Below are 18111 nucleotides of genomic sequence, written 5' to 3'. Positions count from 1 at the left end.
GAGAGCTACTTACTTTGATGTTGATAGAGCTTCCACTTCCCTTTCTCTCACTCGTCTCTCTTTTTCTCTCACTCTCTCTTTCTCTTCAGTCTTTCTCTCACTATTTCTTTCTCTGTTTTTAGCTGTGTGTCTCTCAAAGTTACCATAAGTCACCTCTATTTAACTTAGACGATTTTTCTTTATCCCTTCTTAGTAATAAGTGGTTTAGGCTAATAGGGGCATGACTCACCACTTAATCTAACTATCTAGTTAACATCTCACTGGTTTTGTTTGCCAACTCCATTCAGTTCTTTTTTTTCTTTTCAATTGGATTGAGCTGCTAATAGATCTTTGGGTTGTTAGTGAGTGATATAAGTTTTTTGCTACTTAAGTAAATATTGGGCTTTTTAAAGGGAAAAGTTGGGCTTAAGGTTTTCAAGCAAAACAAATACAAGTCCAAAAAATTTGTGAAGTCCATTAAAGAAAAATAAAATGTTCCATTCCAAAGAGGAAAATTCATTTCTTTTTTCTTCTTCTTATTTTTATTTTTCAGATTATTACAAGCTACTAATCTGTGTCTAAGCCGAGGCTAGCCTAGCCTCGCTTCTCTTGGTCACCAAGCCTTATCGGCCAAGGCCCATTAATCGCTAAGCCCAGCATTGAGCCTTGGTCCTTTGGTTCACGAGCCCATATTTGGGCCTTGCCCATCCACTAGATTTTTCGAGCCTATGGATACGTTTCTAGTCTTTTGGACATTTTTCTTAGCTCATGCCTAGGCAAACAACGATCCGAGAATCATTTAAGCCTCGTCGTTTCCATTTCCACGACATGTAGTTCTGCTCGATCATTACAGGTATCAACAGTAAACAATTTTTTTATGAGAATAGAAAGTTGAAATGATTGGATTTATCAATGTTTTTAATTCTATTTTGTGACGGTATAAATGCATTGGAGGGATTGAGATATTAACCACACAGTCAAAACAAGTTGACGAAGATCTGTGTTTGTATATTTGAGTTTCTTGTTCATAGAACGTTGATTTGGGTTTAATGAAGTTTAAGATTTGACTTGTTTGTATGGGTTTGATGAAATTACAGAGTCGAAATTACATCTATTAGACTTGAAAAAGTCGAAATTACAATCGATATTTTGGTCGACATTTTGGTCAATTTGAGTTTACACTTAAGGTGTTGCAACATGTTTTTGTCGACCTATTGTTTCACACGTTCATCTTTGAACACACATTTTTTTTTTTGCTACTATCTTTCAACACACTTTAGATTTGGATATTTTATTCATCTTCTCCTATTTTTTTACATATTTTTGTTAAAGTCGAATTTTCGGTCCATATTTGTTGACTTAAAATAGTATTTTGGTCCATATTTTACATCTTAATTCTAAAATGCATTATAAACATTAGAATCATCTAAACAATTGACATTCCTTTAATTCTGATTTCAGGTAAGTAAAACGGCTGTTAGTTAAAAAGATTTATATGACCCCAAAAAAGTAAAAAGGCTTTGCTCCCATGAAAGGAAGGTATCACCGGCCATTTTTCAGTAAATATATATCATTTATCACCGGAAAAACGCTTTACAGTTTACACTGATGAAAGGAAGGTATCACCGGCCATTTTAATACAACCTTTATTTCAGCGCTAATCCCGAATTTACCAAACTGCCCTCCTCTTTTCTCCAAATTTACTCATCTCATTTGCCTTAGTACAGCACAACTGCAAGAGCATGATAGTCATTTAAGACCAAATTGGACCCACCGTGATCGTAAGGCCACCCTGGAATTTGTTGTCTCGTAATTATTTTCATTTCCGTTTCTTTCAGTTTCAGTTTTTAACTTTAAACTCTTCTCCTTCACTCTCGAGAGGGTTTTAAATTCCATTTCCCAATTTCTTCTCTTCTTCTTCTTCGTATTCTTCACAAGCTCTAAAATTCTGGTACATTTACGAGATTGGGCCCAAATTCTGTTATCAGAATCCGAATCGGAACCCTAATTCTCGAGCTTTGGATCTGAGTGTTCGTTCCAAATGGCGGATCACGAGGAAGAGGACCTGCGAATGGCACTGAGGATGAGTATGCAGAATTCACCTCCGGAGCCCAAGCGTAGCAAGCCCAGGGACGCCCCTGCCGGAGCAGCTCCGACTGGCTTGCCTGAGGAGTCGTCGGAAGTCAAGACCCGGAGACTTCAGCGAGAGCTCATGGCTACTGCAGCCGAGAAGAGAATGCTGGACGCCAAGAAGGCCTCGGTTTCACCTGGCTCTGTCTCGGGGTCTTCCGGGTCTTCGGGGTCTTCGGGCTCCAGGGGTGTGGCGTCAAAGGTCGTGAAGAAAGATAAGGAATTGGGCGTGGAGGGTGTGAATTTGGGAAATGGCTTGAGCGAAGAGGAGGCAAAGCAGTTGTTTTCGATGGTGTTTGGGGCTGAGGTTTCAAAGGGCATTCTTGCACAGTGGAGTAAACAGGGTATAAGGTGTGTATAACACTCAATTTGTAATTCTGGCCTAAATTTCGTGGCTCAAGTTCTTGGCTTTTAGTGTAACAATTCAGTTGGGATGAGATTGGAAATTTGAAAAAGATTTGATGTTTGTAGTGAGTCGAGTTCATATACACCAGTCAATCTTTCAGTTTTCTTATACTCCTCCCTTCTATAAAAATCTTTGTGTTTCTCTCCATCCAAAGTGCTGAAAACACTGCTAGCGCACAACAACTCCATTAGACTTTTGCCTTTTCTTCCCACCACCCCCCCCCCACTGCAAAACGCCTTATGCCTCTCGCAAAAAAAAGGAAAAACATGCAACTAGAATCACCTAACTTAATTAACTTCTCTAAACAGCGTCAACTACAACTCTAAGGCTATAGGTCAATGAAGGAACAAAGGATCCACATTTTCACCCCCTCCTTTACACGTTATGCACCATTGGAGAGAAAATTTGAATCAAACCACAGTTGTTTGTGTTGGAGACCATTGGAAATATATAAGAAAACATGGTTGGGAATATTTTGGTTGAGACAAAGTTCAACCTTATCTGTGATGATTGTTACCTAATGTTAAGAGCTTGGTCTTCTTCACTGGGCTTTCTTACTTTCACCAAGACACTCACCACATACTAATGTGATGATAGGGCAATGTTCACAGAGCATGAGGAAGCTCAGATGGTAGTTGTAGAGAGCTTCATAAGACAAAATATATGTCAAAGATTTGCTATAGAAAGTTATGCATAATATACAAGCAGCTGGATTCATATTTGAAATAGAGTATGGATGTTGGGCCATTGCATAGGTGATACAATAATGTTTGGACTCACACTAAATGGCCAGATATAATTACCTAGGAATAAGGATACGATAATAAAATGTTTTATGAATTTGATGATGATTTTATAGGGACATATAATACGCCAAATGTGTTGATACAATTCCTGAGTATTTGGTTTTCATTTTTCTTTTTAACTTTTTAATTTTTTACTTTTGGACTTATCGGAAATTTTAAAGGGCCCTCTAAGCCAACATTGAATGGATGGATAACTTTAGTTCTTCCAATTATTATTTGCTGGATAGGAAAAATCTTGGACCTCCAAAACTCGATCTATTGTAATTATGGCTTAGCAGTTTGTCTTTGTATTTTTTTTAAATGATCAAGGGAGAAAAAGAACAAAGAAAAGGGACAGAGATTATTATTTTTTTTCCAGGTCATGAAGATAAAAACCTCATATCTGGTTGTGCTCCTACTTTGCTACATATGGTCTGCCATTCATTTACAATATGATTTTTTAATATGAAGACAATTCAATTTAAATTTACATTTAATCGACTCATTTGCTCTGTATGTTAGTGGATTTATGCGCCTCTACTCACTTAAATATTTCTGTTTCTTTTTGCATCATATCTGGTTGTGCTCCTGCTTTTCTACATATGGTCTGCCATTGGTTTACAATATGAATTATTGATACGAAGACAATTCAATTTAAATTTACGTCTAATCGACTCATTAGTTCTGTATCATAGTCGATTTATGCTTCTCAACTCACTTAAATATTTCTGTTTGTTTATGCATCATCCTCTTATAGCACCAAATCTTATCTTGTTTTGGAACCTGCTGCTGTGAATCACCAGTTAAGCAAATATTGGAATCACTTCTTGAAATTACTGCTTCATTACAAATATTGCTTCCATCTTTAACAATTTATTTGAAATCACTTCTCACTTTGAATTTTATCATATCCTTTAGATAGTTTCTATTCCTTACTGCTTCATTTAAAGATAAATATTGTGGCTCTTTCATATACTTGCCCTTTGTTGGCTAATATCATGAAAACACTTTTCCTATAGGTTTAGCCTTGATCCAGAAACATCGATGGGTCTAGTGCAGCATGAAGGTGGGCCCTGTGGTGTTTTAGCAGCCATTCAAGTAATTTCCTGATTTCTCAACCTAATGTGTTCTGAGTTTCTTGTAACATGCAGTGAATGGCTCAAAATTATGTTATTTGAAGTGCCTAATGCTCTCAATGTCTGTGTTGGCATATGCAATGTCAAGCCCAAGTTTTGTGTTTTGAGGAGGCTAACTTTCTGCTAGAACTCTTTGGGCTTTGTTAAGTATGCCGTACTATTTGGCTATTTGCGATGAAGTTTAAATCAGCTGATTAGAAAATTTTAAAGTTTGTGGAGTCTGGACCCATGTATTTTATAAAATTCTTTTCATTCTATGCTGGCTGTTACTGTGCATTAGAAACTAATTTTAGTTGGTGTTCTTTTTCCTCTTATATTGGTTCGTTATATTTTAAGAACTTTGGAAGTTACATTTGTTTACATGAATACCTTTTCTTAGACTCTCTGCACGCACAGTTTGCATCTGTGGAAAAAAAAAAAAAAAAAAAAGATGAATTTTTGAAATATTAGAAAATAAAAATATTAAAAGTGGATTTTTTTTGGGCTGGTAGTTACTAGTTTTGTGGGATATAAAATAGGAATTGTGAGAGAAGTGTTAGGGAAGATGAGAGTAAAAATAGGCTAATGATTTTGAGTTAAACTAAGAAGTGGAGTAGTGCCATGGTGGTTTACTGCCAAGCTCTGAAGTTGTTCCCTTTCCTGCTCAGTGAACAATATCAGTTGTAAACGTGCAGTACACTGGTACACAGTTGGAGTGATAATATGATCTGGTCCAACAATCCAATGAGTAATGTCCAATAGTTGTAACTCATCTAATTATTGGTTAGTTTGCCTACTAGAGGAAATTGGGGATTGACATATCTGATGCATCACTTCTATGAAAAAATAATCAATATATCCAATGTATAGCAAAGTCCATTTCTCTCTTTTGACAATTTAGCATCTTTATAATTTAATAAATGTCATGTTTAATGTAATATATATATATTTTATATTATTGAGTGAATTCTGGATGATTAGGAGGTTTTCCATTGTGTGTGCAAGGCCAAATGACAAGGTGATGCCACTAGCACAACACTTTTCTGGGGTGTTGTAGTCCAATCTCAGCTTAAAGTGGTCTTTCACATCCTGAACCTTTAATAAGTTTGTCTACGTCCTTAGAATGCAAAAGTAGAATTGCAATTCAAGCAAAGTAATTACTGTTTTGTATATTATAAATAGCTCAAAATATGATATCATTTTATCTATACAAAAAGAAGTGTACAGAAAGTGAAGCATTACATGTCTAGACTCAGATGGGTTTCATTTGCTAGTTTAGCTCCATGTGAAATTTGGAAGGTCCTAGAATAACAGTCTTATTATTTGTTCAAACCAACCTATAGACATATATCACCCTAGTGATAAAAATAGAAAACTATTATTAATAGTTTCTAATACAAAATAGCTTGGTTAAACCCCGCATTAATGTGGATGGGTTGGTGCAGTTTGAGAAGTAGTCCAATTGCACTCCTTTATAAAAATTGGCCAATGATTCCCTTTCATGTTTTATCTGATGTTGCTAAAAACTTAAGTGGTATTTCACCTTGTTGAATTTTCAAATTGGTTTAACTCTATTCCCATCTACAAGAGTTTTTCTCGTCAATAATTAATGATGCGAATGAAATTAAAATGGCAAAAACAATCTTATTTTTCCTTTTCGTTCCTTTCTTTCTAATATATATGTTGCATATGACAGCAGTATTTGTGATGCATTTATCATGGGATTGCTATCATCATAAGTTAGTTTTTTTTGCTGTAATGTTTCTTTTCCCTCACCTGCTAGGTTTAATTGATCTTTTCTTGAATCTGTTGTTCTTTTTTTAAAAAAAAAATTTCCTGGTGTTGTGTTGAAAACTGCTATTGACTTGTACAAGCATGTCATCATTCTTTATTTACATTGGTTACAGTATTTTCTGTTTGGTTGTGCAGGCATTTGTTCTCAAATACCTCCTTTTCTACCCAGACGAACTAGGTAAAGTTGCACCAAACATGCATCACAATTTGGGTTCAAGGACACAGTCTAATAGTCAGTGTGTTGCATCGAATAATTTTGCTTCTCTTACTGAAGATGCAAAAGCAAGGTGATTAATCTTTGCATGGTCAATTATACATCTGTGATTTTAGTTGAAGATGCTTATGCATATAAGTTATTCATATTGGACTTCTATTGCTTCATAGTCCAATCTAGGACAAATCTTAGACACCTAATATTGTCAAACCCTATGATCCTGTACTTCCGTTCTGGTTTTACTCATTTCTGTAGCACATTGTTTAGTTGCTTGTTTACACACTGCAAAGTGTTGCCCTTCTTTTAAGACTACACTATTTTCACTGTGATAATTTTGCTCAATTTTGGTTCTTATCATAACTTGAGTATCTTATTGTAAAGGAGAAATGGTATTTCTTTTTTCTATGATTCGCAAAATGTCTTTTCAGTTGTTTTTGTCTTATGTTTTCCATTTCGATACTTTAAGTTGCACAGTAGTAAAGTTTGAATTTTTGCAACTCTTTACTATTATATTTTAAATTTTTGTAATTCTTCTATCCTAGCCTATTGTCTCCATCAATCATACTTTAAATTTTTGAAATTCGTTTTACACTTAGACGATAAATATTCTCCTAAACTTTTATGTGCAAGACTTCCTGCTTGTAGGATTCTTATTTTATTGTCTGAGGGATGTGGCACAATATCTTTGTAGCATGTCCATTTATGCTAATAACTTCACGTCGAAAGTGACCCCAGCGTCAACTAAAATTGAACTGTAGTACTTTATATGGTTATAGTCAATGTTTTTGTTTTGTTGCCATACACATTCACAAAAACATCACATATAAATGTCATTCGTTGATGACCAAAGGTCGGCTTGAAGTATTTAGAGGACTTACGCAATTTTACTTAATCTTTTGGTCCCAAATCAGTGTAACATGGTATCTTATCAGAAAATAAATAAAAATCAGTGTAACATGGTAGTGATATCTGCTAGGGTGCTAGGTGGTCCTTAAACTTATGATTATGATCTGGAACAGATGTTGATTCATGTTGATAAGTTGATGATTTTGTTTTTCGTGATTGATTGTAGTTTATTGACTCATGGGAATGGTTGTTGAAACCAATGCTTAACTTTTTGACAGGGCACTGATTAGAAGTATGGCTGAGATATTGTTCTCATGTGGAAGTAATAAGAGGGCTGTGATTGCAACTTTGAGTGTTATTGAAGATTACATTGAGAGTTCTGAAGACAGTCTGAAGGATGAAGTAAGTGAACTTGGTCTAATGTATCATGCACTTGCACAGGATTTATATGGATATTGGTTGAGTTGAATTGTTATCCTTTTTGTTTCTATAGAGACTCCTTTGTGCATGCTACTGACTAATATAAATTTCATTTTACAGGTGATAGCGAAATCACTTGAGGGTCTTTCAATTGAATCAGCTGCTGATTTGCAGAAAGTGCTAAGAGTTAACACATACACAACCCAAGAAAGTGCATTTCATAGGCTCCAAGCAGTGATTCCTGTTTTCCAAAGTCGTATGGGGGCATTGCTGTTCCTTATTTCTGCTTTACTTTCTCGAGGACTGGTATGCTTATTTCTATTTAATTTATACCATCTATGCATTAATTTGCTGCACCATTAGACAATAATCACATTTTCAGAAGACAATGGGTTATGGCTAAGCTCCTGTCATCCTCTGGGGCCTGAGCCTTAAAGCATCATACTTTACTAAACTTGGCTCCTTTTATTTTCCTTGAAATAACGTTATTCGAGAAGTTTCAAGTGGAAGTATACGCAGCAAAAAGAATTTAACGAAGTTTCAAGAGATACACGTCTGACATTTACAAATGTTTTAAGCAAGTAAAGCAATTAAAACCAATTTTGAAACCATAAATCCAGATGCAAACTTATCGTCAAGAAATGGAAGAAAAAAATTGCATTGAAATTCTAATCCTATCCAGAAGCATCATAATTTAGATTTTAAAGATGAATTCATGAACTGCAACAGCACACATCTGAAAGGAAAAGACATCATCTATCTCAGAGTAGCAATCTTATTGTAATCCTGACCTGAAAATGCTTACAATCTCAGTCAATTCCAACCAAGATAAAGCAGCTCCAAAACTCAACAGTACTTATTCCTACCCAATTCATCATTCGCCCTGCAATTTTTTATTAAGAAAAAAAAAAATTGTGAAATTTACGACCCCCTTTCATTTCATGGCCATTCATCTCAACTTAGCATTAAAGCTCATGGACTGGTTGGGTCTAGAGAGGAAAAAAAAAAAACTATTCAGATCTCTCTCTCTCTCTCTCTCTCTCTCTCTCTCTCTCTCTCTCTCTATTTCCCTTGTTTTCCCTCTCAGCATCCCTCTCTTCTTTGTGAAGAATGACTTAACCACTTTTATTTGATAAGTTGTTTCTGCCTTTTTAGCTGTAATATTATATGGACTTGGAAAAAAAATAAAAAAATCTTTGACTGACCCTCTTTTGTCACTTTGTAATAAAATGGAAACATGTTTCTGAGGATCATTTTCAGTAAAACAATTGGAGAATTTGATTAAACTTTGTATAGCTTCTGATCTTTACAATAGGAACGGTTGGGATTCCAACATTGTGGTTCATGGCTCAAGTCTATGCCCTTGGAAAGATATTTCCCAACGCCTTCTTCTATTTTCTTCTTATTGCTGTTTTGGGATGGGGAATTGGGAAAGGGTGAGTTTTGGGAAGAGTGTTGGGTTGGGCAGACAGCTTTGTGCTTTACTTTCCCTCCTTTATATAGGTTGTCTCAATTCCAAAGCTCGTATATAGCAAGTCCGTTTGTTGGGTTTAGGGTTGGGCAGACAGCTTTGTGCTTTCCTTTCCCTCCTTTATATAGGTTGTCTCAATTCCAAAGCTTGTATATAGCAAGTCTGTGTTGACTGACCCTCTTTTGTCACTTTGTAATAAAATGGAAACATGTTTCTGAGGATCATTTTCAGTAAAACAATTGGAGAATTTGATTAAACTTTGTATAGGTTCTGATCTTTACAATAGGAACAGTTGGGATTCCAACATTGTGGTTCATGGCTCAAGTCTATGCCCTTGGAAAGATATTTCTCAACACCTTCTTCTATTTTCTTCTTATTGCTGTTTTGGGATGGGGAATTGGGAAAGGGTGAGGTTTTGGGAAGAGTGTTGGGTTGGGCAGACAGCTTTGTGCTTTCCTTTCCCTTCTTTATATAGGTTGTCTCAATTCCAAAGCTCGTATATAGCAAGTCTGTTTGTTGACTCCTCTTCTCCTTTGAGCTGGATGGAATTTCAGGTTTAGGAGAAATCTAAATGATCTAGAGGTGGAGGAGTGAGATTCTGTATTGTCTAGTCAACTTGATGTTGTGTTGGTCCCACAAAAGGAAAATAGGAGATTTTGGAATTTGGAGTCTGCGGGGGTTTTTCTTTCTGTAAATCCTTTGCGAGGGTATTAATGGATAATTCTTCTCTTTCTAATTTTCCTCCCTCGTGTAATCTGGAAGGCTAAAGTACCTCCTAAGGTACAGGTATTAGCCTGGATTGTTGCTCATGGAAGGCTGAACACCTGTGATATGGTTCAGCAAAGAAGACCTTCTTCTTGTTTATCTCCTCGTTGGTGCGTGATGTGTAGACGAGAGGCGGAGAGTTTGGAACACTTAAAACTGCAGTGCTCAGTTGCATTATCTTTGTGACAGAGGCTTTTTAGGGAGGGTGGGTTGAGGTGGGAGATTCCAGATTCTTGTGCTGCCTTGCTGTCAAAAAGTTTTAAGTTTTTTGAAGGGAAGAAGAGGGGAGTGGCGTTGGGGAGATGTGCTGTGATGGCTATTTTGTGGGTAATTTGGATGGAGAGAAATAAAAGGGTCTTTGATGATGCTAGGGGGGAAGAGGTGGATAATCTGTGGGAGAGAGTTCGGTTTTGGGCTTCTTTATGGGCATCAGTCACTCCAATATTTAGTGGTTATTCATTTTCCGGAGGCTGTTGTGTATTAGGGAGATTATTTCATAATTTTGTATGTCTGGATCTTTTATTCTTTTAGAGCTTGTTGTCTAGGAGCTTGTAAGATAGTGGACATCTTGTCCACTGCATTGTATCATGTACTGCTCTATTTTATTTTAATGAAAGTGTTCTTATAATAATAATAGTAAAATAAAAAAACTTACAATAGGAAGAGGAAGCTAAAAGATTACATCAAATGATGACCAATATTTGCATTTTGGTCCTATCCTTTTTAAGTGTTGGACTATTATATTTGAAAAGTATTTCAGGAGGGATCTCTGAAATAGATAGTGGTTGATAGAGTAATCCTTTGTCATAATTTTCGTAAAAGAAATGAATTTTTGACCTCACTTTCCTTCAATCTTACTTCTTTTCTTTGCTTAGATCGTCCTCCCTACCTATTATATGGATATACTAAAAAAGATGTACAATCTAACAAGGCCTCTTCAAAATGCGAATATAAAAAAGGTAACTTCCTGCAGTGTACAAAATTCTTTTTGCAGCTGAATACAAATGTTTCTTAACATAAGAAATAGAGAGGATAATAAACAGACCATGAAATTACAAAATGTAGTCAAACTGGAGTATCAGGATTCAGGACAATCACAATTAGGGCTGGATTTTTTTGCCGACTGACCTAAAAAAACCTACGGCCAACCCGATTCGACGGTTCAGTGGTGTTTCTTGCATTTTTCGGTTTCAGAGTCCGACCGATCTGTGCCGGCAATAATCGGAGTCGGAGCCGGTACCGGCGGGTATACCTATACCGATACCGATATACCCCACCACCACCATCATCTACGACCATCTCTCTCTCTGCAATCCCTGAAACCACCTCTCCCACTCGCTGCTCTGCCTTCCTCTCGCGCCCTCTGCCTTTCTCTCCTTCCTTCTCTCCGTCCCTCTCTTTCTCTCTCCTTCTTTCTCTCTGTCTCCTTCTTTACACCTCCATCACCTCCACTTCCTCCACCACCATTGACCACCAACCCAGCACCACCTCCACCCATCGCCGTCGCCTCTCTCTCCCACTCTTGCTGCCCTCTTTCTCTCCGTCCCTCTCTTTCTCTCTCTTTCGGACTCCAACTGCCACCGACGGAAACCAACTGATACCGATTCGTCGGTAACCGACTTCCGGAGGTACAGTGGCGGCTCTGTTTTGTGGCATTCCGCCAAATCTGGTTTGGTAACCGAACTGATTCCACCCCTAATCACAATTGTTCTATATTTAACTGAATAGTTATGTGCATATGTTAGAGACAAATGAGTCTCAAAATATGTGACCCGTGCTCAGTGATACATAGACCCATGTCTGTGGGCCTTAGGTTACTTTAGCATCATGGTTGTTCCTCATATTAGATCTTGGAACCTTGAATTTTGCTGCCTAAGTCCTCCCCTGCCCAAGATCATTACAAGAAGTGGATGTTTCTTATGAATCAGCATTTCTTGGATGTCATAGACTTAGGTTCTAATTAATTTATCTTATTTGTATATACAGGACACAAAAATTGTATAAGTTGGCTCCCCTGAGCTCTGTGATTGTGAATGCCTAAAATCTTGTTAAAATAGTTTTTCTGTGAAGATTGTCAATATTTATATTTCATCAGTATTAAGATTTTAAGCCTATTAAAAGTACTGACATATTTCTGAAAGCCTTTCTATTAATAAATTCCAATTTGTCTCCTTTTAAGCTGTTAGACTTTCTGAAAGCTTGGTCAGTAATTTTTCATGAAGAATTTAGGTTATGATTTCTTGTGCTCTCATAAATTTGTGTTTTCAACTTTTTTGAGTTCCATAAATCTAGCGAGATGAATTGGTCCATTGATCCCTGGCACCAGATGCATTTTTTTTTAATTTCTCTGCCTGGGATGCTCATTTTTTTGTAGGAACTAGTTCAGGCTGACAGGGATGATCCCAGCCTACCTCTTGTCACTGCTCCATTTGGACATGCCTCACAGGTAAAATTACATATGAATAAGTTTCCACTTTTGACCCAGCGCTTCAGTAGTTGATCAATTTGCTGCTCTTCTTTCTTGACTTTGCATTCTGATTTTATTGTTCTACCTTGTATGCTATGGGACAGGAAATTGTGAACTTACTGCTCTGTGGGCAGGCAGTCCCTAATGTTTTTGATGGAAAGATGGATTTAGGTGGTGGTATGTCTTTAAAGGGCATATCCAGAACTGTGGAGGTTGGATTCCTCACTCTGTTAGAATCCCTAAATTTCTGTAAGGTTGGTCAGTATCTGAAATGCCCAAAATGGCCAATATGGGTTGTTGGAAGTGAGTCTCATTATACTGTCCTTTTTGCTCTTGATACCACTGTTCAAGATGAGAATGAACTGGAAGAAAGAGAATCACAAATCCGGAAAGCTTTTGATGCACAAGACCAGAGTGGAGGTGGTGGTTTCATTAGTGTGGAAGGATTTCATCAAGTCCTTAGGGAAGCTAATATAAGACTTCCAACTGAGAAGGTTGACCACCTTTGCAGCACAGGGTTTATTGTATGGAGCGAGTTCTGGCAGGTCATTTTGGATTTGGACAAGAGCTTTGGAGGCCTGAAGGATTCAACTGGATTGATGGGTAAGAAGGTGTTTGATCTTTACCATTTTAATGGAATTGCAAAATCAGATTTGAATGGAAGCCAGGTAAGCTCTGGAGGTGATACTCCAGTTCAAAGACCTAGGCTCACGAAATTGAGGGTGTCAGTTCCTCCAAGATGGACTCCTGAAGAATATATGACAGATGTTGCAGTGTCCTCTGGTCCTAGTGGTAGTGAATCTGGAGGGAAAGTCACAGAAATTGCTAAACCAGAGCCTTCTCAGCATGCTCCTTTGGTGGACTGCATAAGAACACGCTGGCCCCGTGCTGTCTGCAATTGGGCAGGGGATCCTCCTAGTATAGTCTGAAATGTTGGTTAATCTTACTTTGGGATCCGTTGTGCTTTTATTGTTGGAAGCATGGAGAGCTCAGTATGTAAGAACAAGCACAGACCGAAGTGCTAAAAGGATGAGCTTGTTTGGTTTGAAGTGTGCGGCCTTTAAGCCATGGAGAGGGTTTATTTAATGTTTTTCATCAGTCTCAAGTAAGTGCACAGTGCCGATGGTGTTCTCTAATGTGCATGCTGCAGCTTCAACAATCAATTCGATTTTGATTTGTAAACATATTAAGGGAGGGAACAAAAATCCTTGTGAAATTTATTGTTAGTCCAAATTGTAAAATCCATTCATAATTACCTTTGTTGCTGAGTAGAAGAGTTTTCAGTTCTTGGGAGGTCTTGAATAAACGAACATCAAGTCTGTCTTTCTGTCAAAAATGTTGTAATGATTTTTCCTGCATTGCTGTTAAGGTAGGAAGTTTTCAGGTCTTGATATGTTACATATGTATTACACCCTTTTTCTGAACATTATTGCAACATTAAAGCCATAAGCTATTTTCTTCTAGGCAAAATGTATTGCTATTCCTTTCTAGAAATATTTTTATCTACTTGTTTATACTTTAATTTAAAGAATCTTGAACTTACATTTATTGAATTTTGGTATACTGATGGACAGCATTCTTAACTAAGCCTCGCCAGAATCGATAGACCGGCACTAATGGATACATATGGAGTGCAACAAAAATTGAAATTAGAAGGTTCATCAATATTCTACTAGAAATTGTTGAAAAATAAAGGCAGGCTACAAAATTTAGCATACAATTTTCCAAAAATGCTCATAAATCATGGGGTAAAGATATACACTCCATGTGATTGACCTCATTGGCATGACTAACCATGTGGTTTAGTTTTTAACACTTACATGGCACTACCACTCGTATCAATTTGTGGTTTATTGCGTTACTTAAAATATGTGAAAATTGATCCTTTGCATGGCACATGACCTTTTTTTTTTTTTTTTTTTTTTTTTTTTCGCAATGAAATATGTGAAGTATACGTATTAAAAAAGACTATTTTGATGCTCGCACTGTCTATTTTAATATATATATATTTTTTTTCTCCCAATGTATGTGAAAAATTACAAAATTTATAGTAAAAATGGTACTATAAAGTTTACACATAACCTTTTTTATCCAAAGTGAAATAACGAGGAATTAACGTAGCTGCTTAGATGGTGTGTATAAATAGATTTTTTTCTTTAAGGAAAAAGTTTACAACTTTTTTGAATATAAGTTTAATATCAATCTTATGATGTAACAGAGTAGGCATTTTCAAATCTTCAAAAATTTGATAGTGAGGGCAGCAATTTGTGTTAATAAATTGCGTCAAATAATAGTTAATATTAACTCAGTCTATTTAATTAATTGTATCAAATAACTAAACATTAAACCAACTCATTTATTAATCGAGTCGTGTTTGGGTTGATCTACATATTTATGAGTTACAAAACTTCAAATAAATATCCCTTTAATTCTAAACCAAGCACATCACTTATATGTTATACATTATAACATTATCATCGCAAGGTGCACTATTCTAAGATGCACCTTAAGTCATCACTTGATTTTGATACTAGCAAAACCAGAAAAAATAATTCTATATTTACTCAAGAACTGATGCAATACATGTTAAGATCGATAATAGAAAAAAATTAATTATTTTCTTCATCTAATTTTCAGTTTCAAAATCAAGTTGACCTGTTTACTATTAGTATTGGTAGGTCATGTTATATAATGGTTGTAGCACTCCAAATTTTATTGGTTTTAGTTCAAGGGTGCTACTAAATTGATTAACTAGTTTAGTTCTAATCCCTATATTTTGATACTCCAAGTGTGGATTTAATTCACAAAGTTTAATTTCATGAAAAGTTATTTCATTTTATAAATTGCCTATTTATCAATTTATGCACTTATACCAATTTTGATTCCCCTAGTTGCTTATTTATATGGTCATGCACTTATCTTTTTAACTTGGATTAACATCTTATTTTTACAATGGGAAGATATTTTTGACATGTGTATAATGGTGTATGCATGGTTAGTTGTTAGGCTTACCAAAGGGTTACGGGTTTGACCTCCTAAACCCTAATGTTGACCGGCCTTGGTGACTAGGACTAGACACCTAGGATACATGAAGAAATAAGAAAGGTGACCTTGGCATAGGGTGGTAATCATGACCTAGACTGAGGATTGAGTGTGGTTTTGGTTTTGGTTTTGGAGAGAAAAGAAAATGAAATGATGGGTTTTAATTAGAAGGGTTAAGCAAGGAAAAGCCTTGGATTGGCTAATGGGCTGTTAAGCCTAGTCCAATAGGCTAATTATCCATCTAAATAGACCTTAAAGAATTGACCTGCCAATTAAAGCTCTTTTGGGAAACTAAAAATCTAACAGCCAACTCATAAACCCTTCCCACCCCAAAACAGAAAACTGAAGAAGTGACTCTTCGTTTTGCCTCCAACAACCATATCCCTTGTCTTTATAAACCAACCCTCTTTCTGACAAACTTTTCCCACATTAATTCAAAAACCAACGAAGAGAGAGAGAGAGAGAGAGAGAGAGAAGAGAGAGAGAGAGAGAGAGAGAGAGAGAGAGAGAGAGAGAGAGAGAAAAAACAAGACTTGGAGGAGGCTCAAGAAGAAAAACCAAAACCAAGGATGAAGAAGAAGAGGAAAGTGCAGCCTGCATTGTTCTTCAACACAAGCTTTGGTAAGAAACTCGACCTATTCTTTGAAGTTTATTAGGAGCTTGAATTTTGGAAATCAAGTATAAGTTAATTGGCTAGGGTTAATGGCATTCTGAGAATCCAAAGGTTTATACAATTATGTTTTTCAAACTTTTCTATTTTCTGACCATACTTACTTATTTTCGAATTCTGTACTATTCTAGAAGAAATTTAATCATGATATTTTAAGGTTTGAAACTAGACATCCTAACCTTTATTTTGAGTCAAGAAACACCTAAGTCCAACTTGTTATGGATTTATGGTAGATTTTACAAGTTAATCTAAGATGTTGCAAGTTTTCTGGAGAATTTTCAATGAAAAAGTGTTAGAGTTTTGTGTACGAAATTCTCTTGGCTTGAAATTTAAATCTGAAATTATTACAATAATTTATAGGCATGATTTCAAAACTTTTCCAATTGGTTTCACTTAATTTGGACCAGTATACACAAAAATATCATTTTTGACCATATGAACAGTGTTATGTCAAAATTCAGTTTTTTGGTGTGAGCAATTTCCTTTGTGGTCTCTAGGCGTTGCATCATAACTCGAACCTCCTTAGTCATAGAATCAAACAACCATGACTTCACTAGAGAGTTTTCTTCTCTCCAAGTCTGGTATTAGATCAAGTGATGCGACATCGAGTTTTTCTTTTCCTCCATCGATGTAGCCCCACTTTCTTCTCCCTTCAATTTTTTCACTAGTGGCTGGTGATAAACCAATCAGCATAATTGGTGCCATTCAATTTTTCCGGTGCCAAGGGAGAATTATCACTAACATATGATATAGGGTTGGAGTTAGAAGATTCCCCCATCGTCTTTGTTCCTCTCTTATCTTCACCTTCAGGTGGAGTAATCTCATCCACCATGGTAGAAACCTCGATTTAGATTTATTTTGTGGGTAGGGAAAAGTTTTAGTGTTTTTCCCCAAATTTAGCGTACGATGCCCTAGGAACTAGCCTAGAGCTCTAATACTATGTAACAAACTAGAATTGAGAAATTATTTTCTTTTATTGATTGATTCCTCAATATGAGGTATTTATAGAATACAAACATAAACCTTATTGGGTTCAAATTACTCATCCCATATGGGCTAGGAAACTTAGTAAATAAGTAAACCCTATACTAATTAGGACTTATTCTCAACACTATTGTCTTACATGTGTATACTTGTGTAGTGTCATTGACTATATGTTATAGGACAAATAGCTCTAATAAGGCTCACCTCTCTGAGAACAGTATCAAAATGGACATAGTGTAGCACTGATTAGCTTAGAACTTGCAGTCTGATTTATTATTTGTTGGCTAAATCAAGTGAAAGGAGGGTGGTATCAGAGGTTAATTGGTGGAACAGAGGATGCAGGGTTTAAATTTTGAATGGGCTGGAAAAGATCCAATTATGGTTATTTTATTAAGAGCATTCTGATGGTTGTTAAGTTGCTGGAATTGCTATGGTATATGTGCTGAAAGACCTTGATTGGTAAGTCCTATTGCAGTTAAGATAATGTTTCTCTAATTACTTGTGTTTAGTTTGTATTATAGGTAGCAAAAGTACTGTTGGAAGTGTTTTCTGAAATGATTTTTGTCCATGGTTTCCTGCACCCTGGTAACATATTAGTTTCTTCAGAAGGTCAGAATGGCTTTTCTTTGGGTATGTGCTGAACTATTTATACAAGACACATACGTGATTGTCTCAATTGAAATTGCTTGTACTGTTGGGTTTATGACATGGTTTACCATTTATAATCGATAATGCACTTCTTCTAGACCATGGCATATACAAGCAATTGCCCAAATCACGTGTCTCTCACACATTAAAGAAAAACACTCCTTTGAAATTACCCTGCTAACCCCAAAATCTTTAAACAGATTAGTTGACTCCCTATCCTTTTTACACTAGTTGGTTGACCTTTGCGTGAGTTACCAAGCATTTCACATGAGTTGACCTTCGGTAACCTTAGCTCTATCTCCAAATCAGCATTAAAATCTGGAACATCATTATTGTCTCATTGAGACCTGAAGTGACAACTACAAGAATAGAAGC

At 36.2% G+C, this 18111-nt stretch overlaps 1 protein-coding gene across 1 annotated transcript; it reads left to right on the top strand.

The window, feature by feature from the left end:
• The first annotated feature begins 1858 nt into the window (after positions 1-1858).
• Positions 1859-13864, top strand: LOC147277740 (ubiquitin interaction motif-containing protein). The gene is made up of 7 exons (XM_086255458.1): positions 1859-2460; positions 4320-4398; positions 6345-6496; positions 7548-7671; positions 7810-7995; positions 12300-12371; positions 12497-13864. The coding sequence occupies exons 1-7, from the start codon at positions 2021-2023 to the stop codon at positions 13319-13321; spliced, it is 1878 nt and encodes a 625-aa protein (XP_086111584.1). The 5' UTR covers positions 1859-2020; the 3' UTR covers positions 13322-13864.
• The last annotated feature ends 4247 nt before the right edge of the window (positions 13865-18111 follow it).

This window comes from Dryas octopetala, chromosome 8 (assembly GCF_963921425.1).
Source record: "Dryas octopetala chromosome 8, drDryOcto1.1, whole genome shotgun sequence".
Classification (NCBI taxonomy): domain Eukaryota; kingdom Viridiplantae; phylum Streptophyta; class Magnoliopsida; order Rosales; family Rosaceae; genus Dryas; species Dryas octopetala.
Note: the sequence above shows the minus strand (reverse complement) of the source record. Positions and strands in the feature narration are given on the sequence as shown.

Excerpts from the sequence above, each read along its gene's own strand:
- LOC147277740 (XM_086255458.1), top strand. The coding sequence starts at position 2,021 with ATGGCGGATCACGAGGAAGAGGACCTGCGAATGGCACTGAGGATGAGT. Across the intron at positions 4,399-6,344 it reads GTGTTTTAGCAGCCATTCAA|GCATTTGTTCTCAAATACCT; the intron begins GTAATTTCCTGA and ends TTGGTTGTGCAG. Across the intron at positions 12,372-12,496 it reads CATTTGGACATGCCTCACAG|GAAATTGTGAACTTACTGCT; the intron begins GTAAAATTACAT and ends GCTATGGGACAG.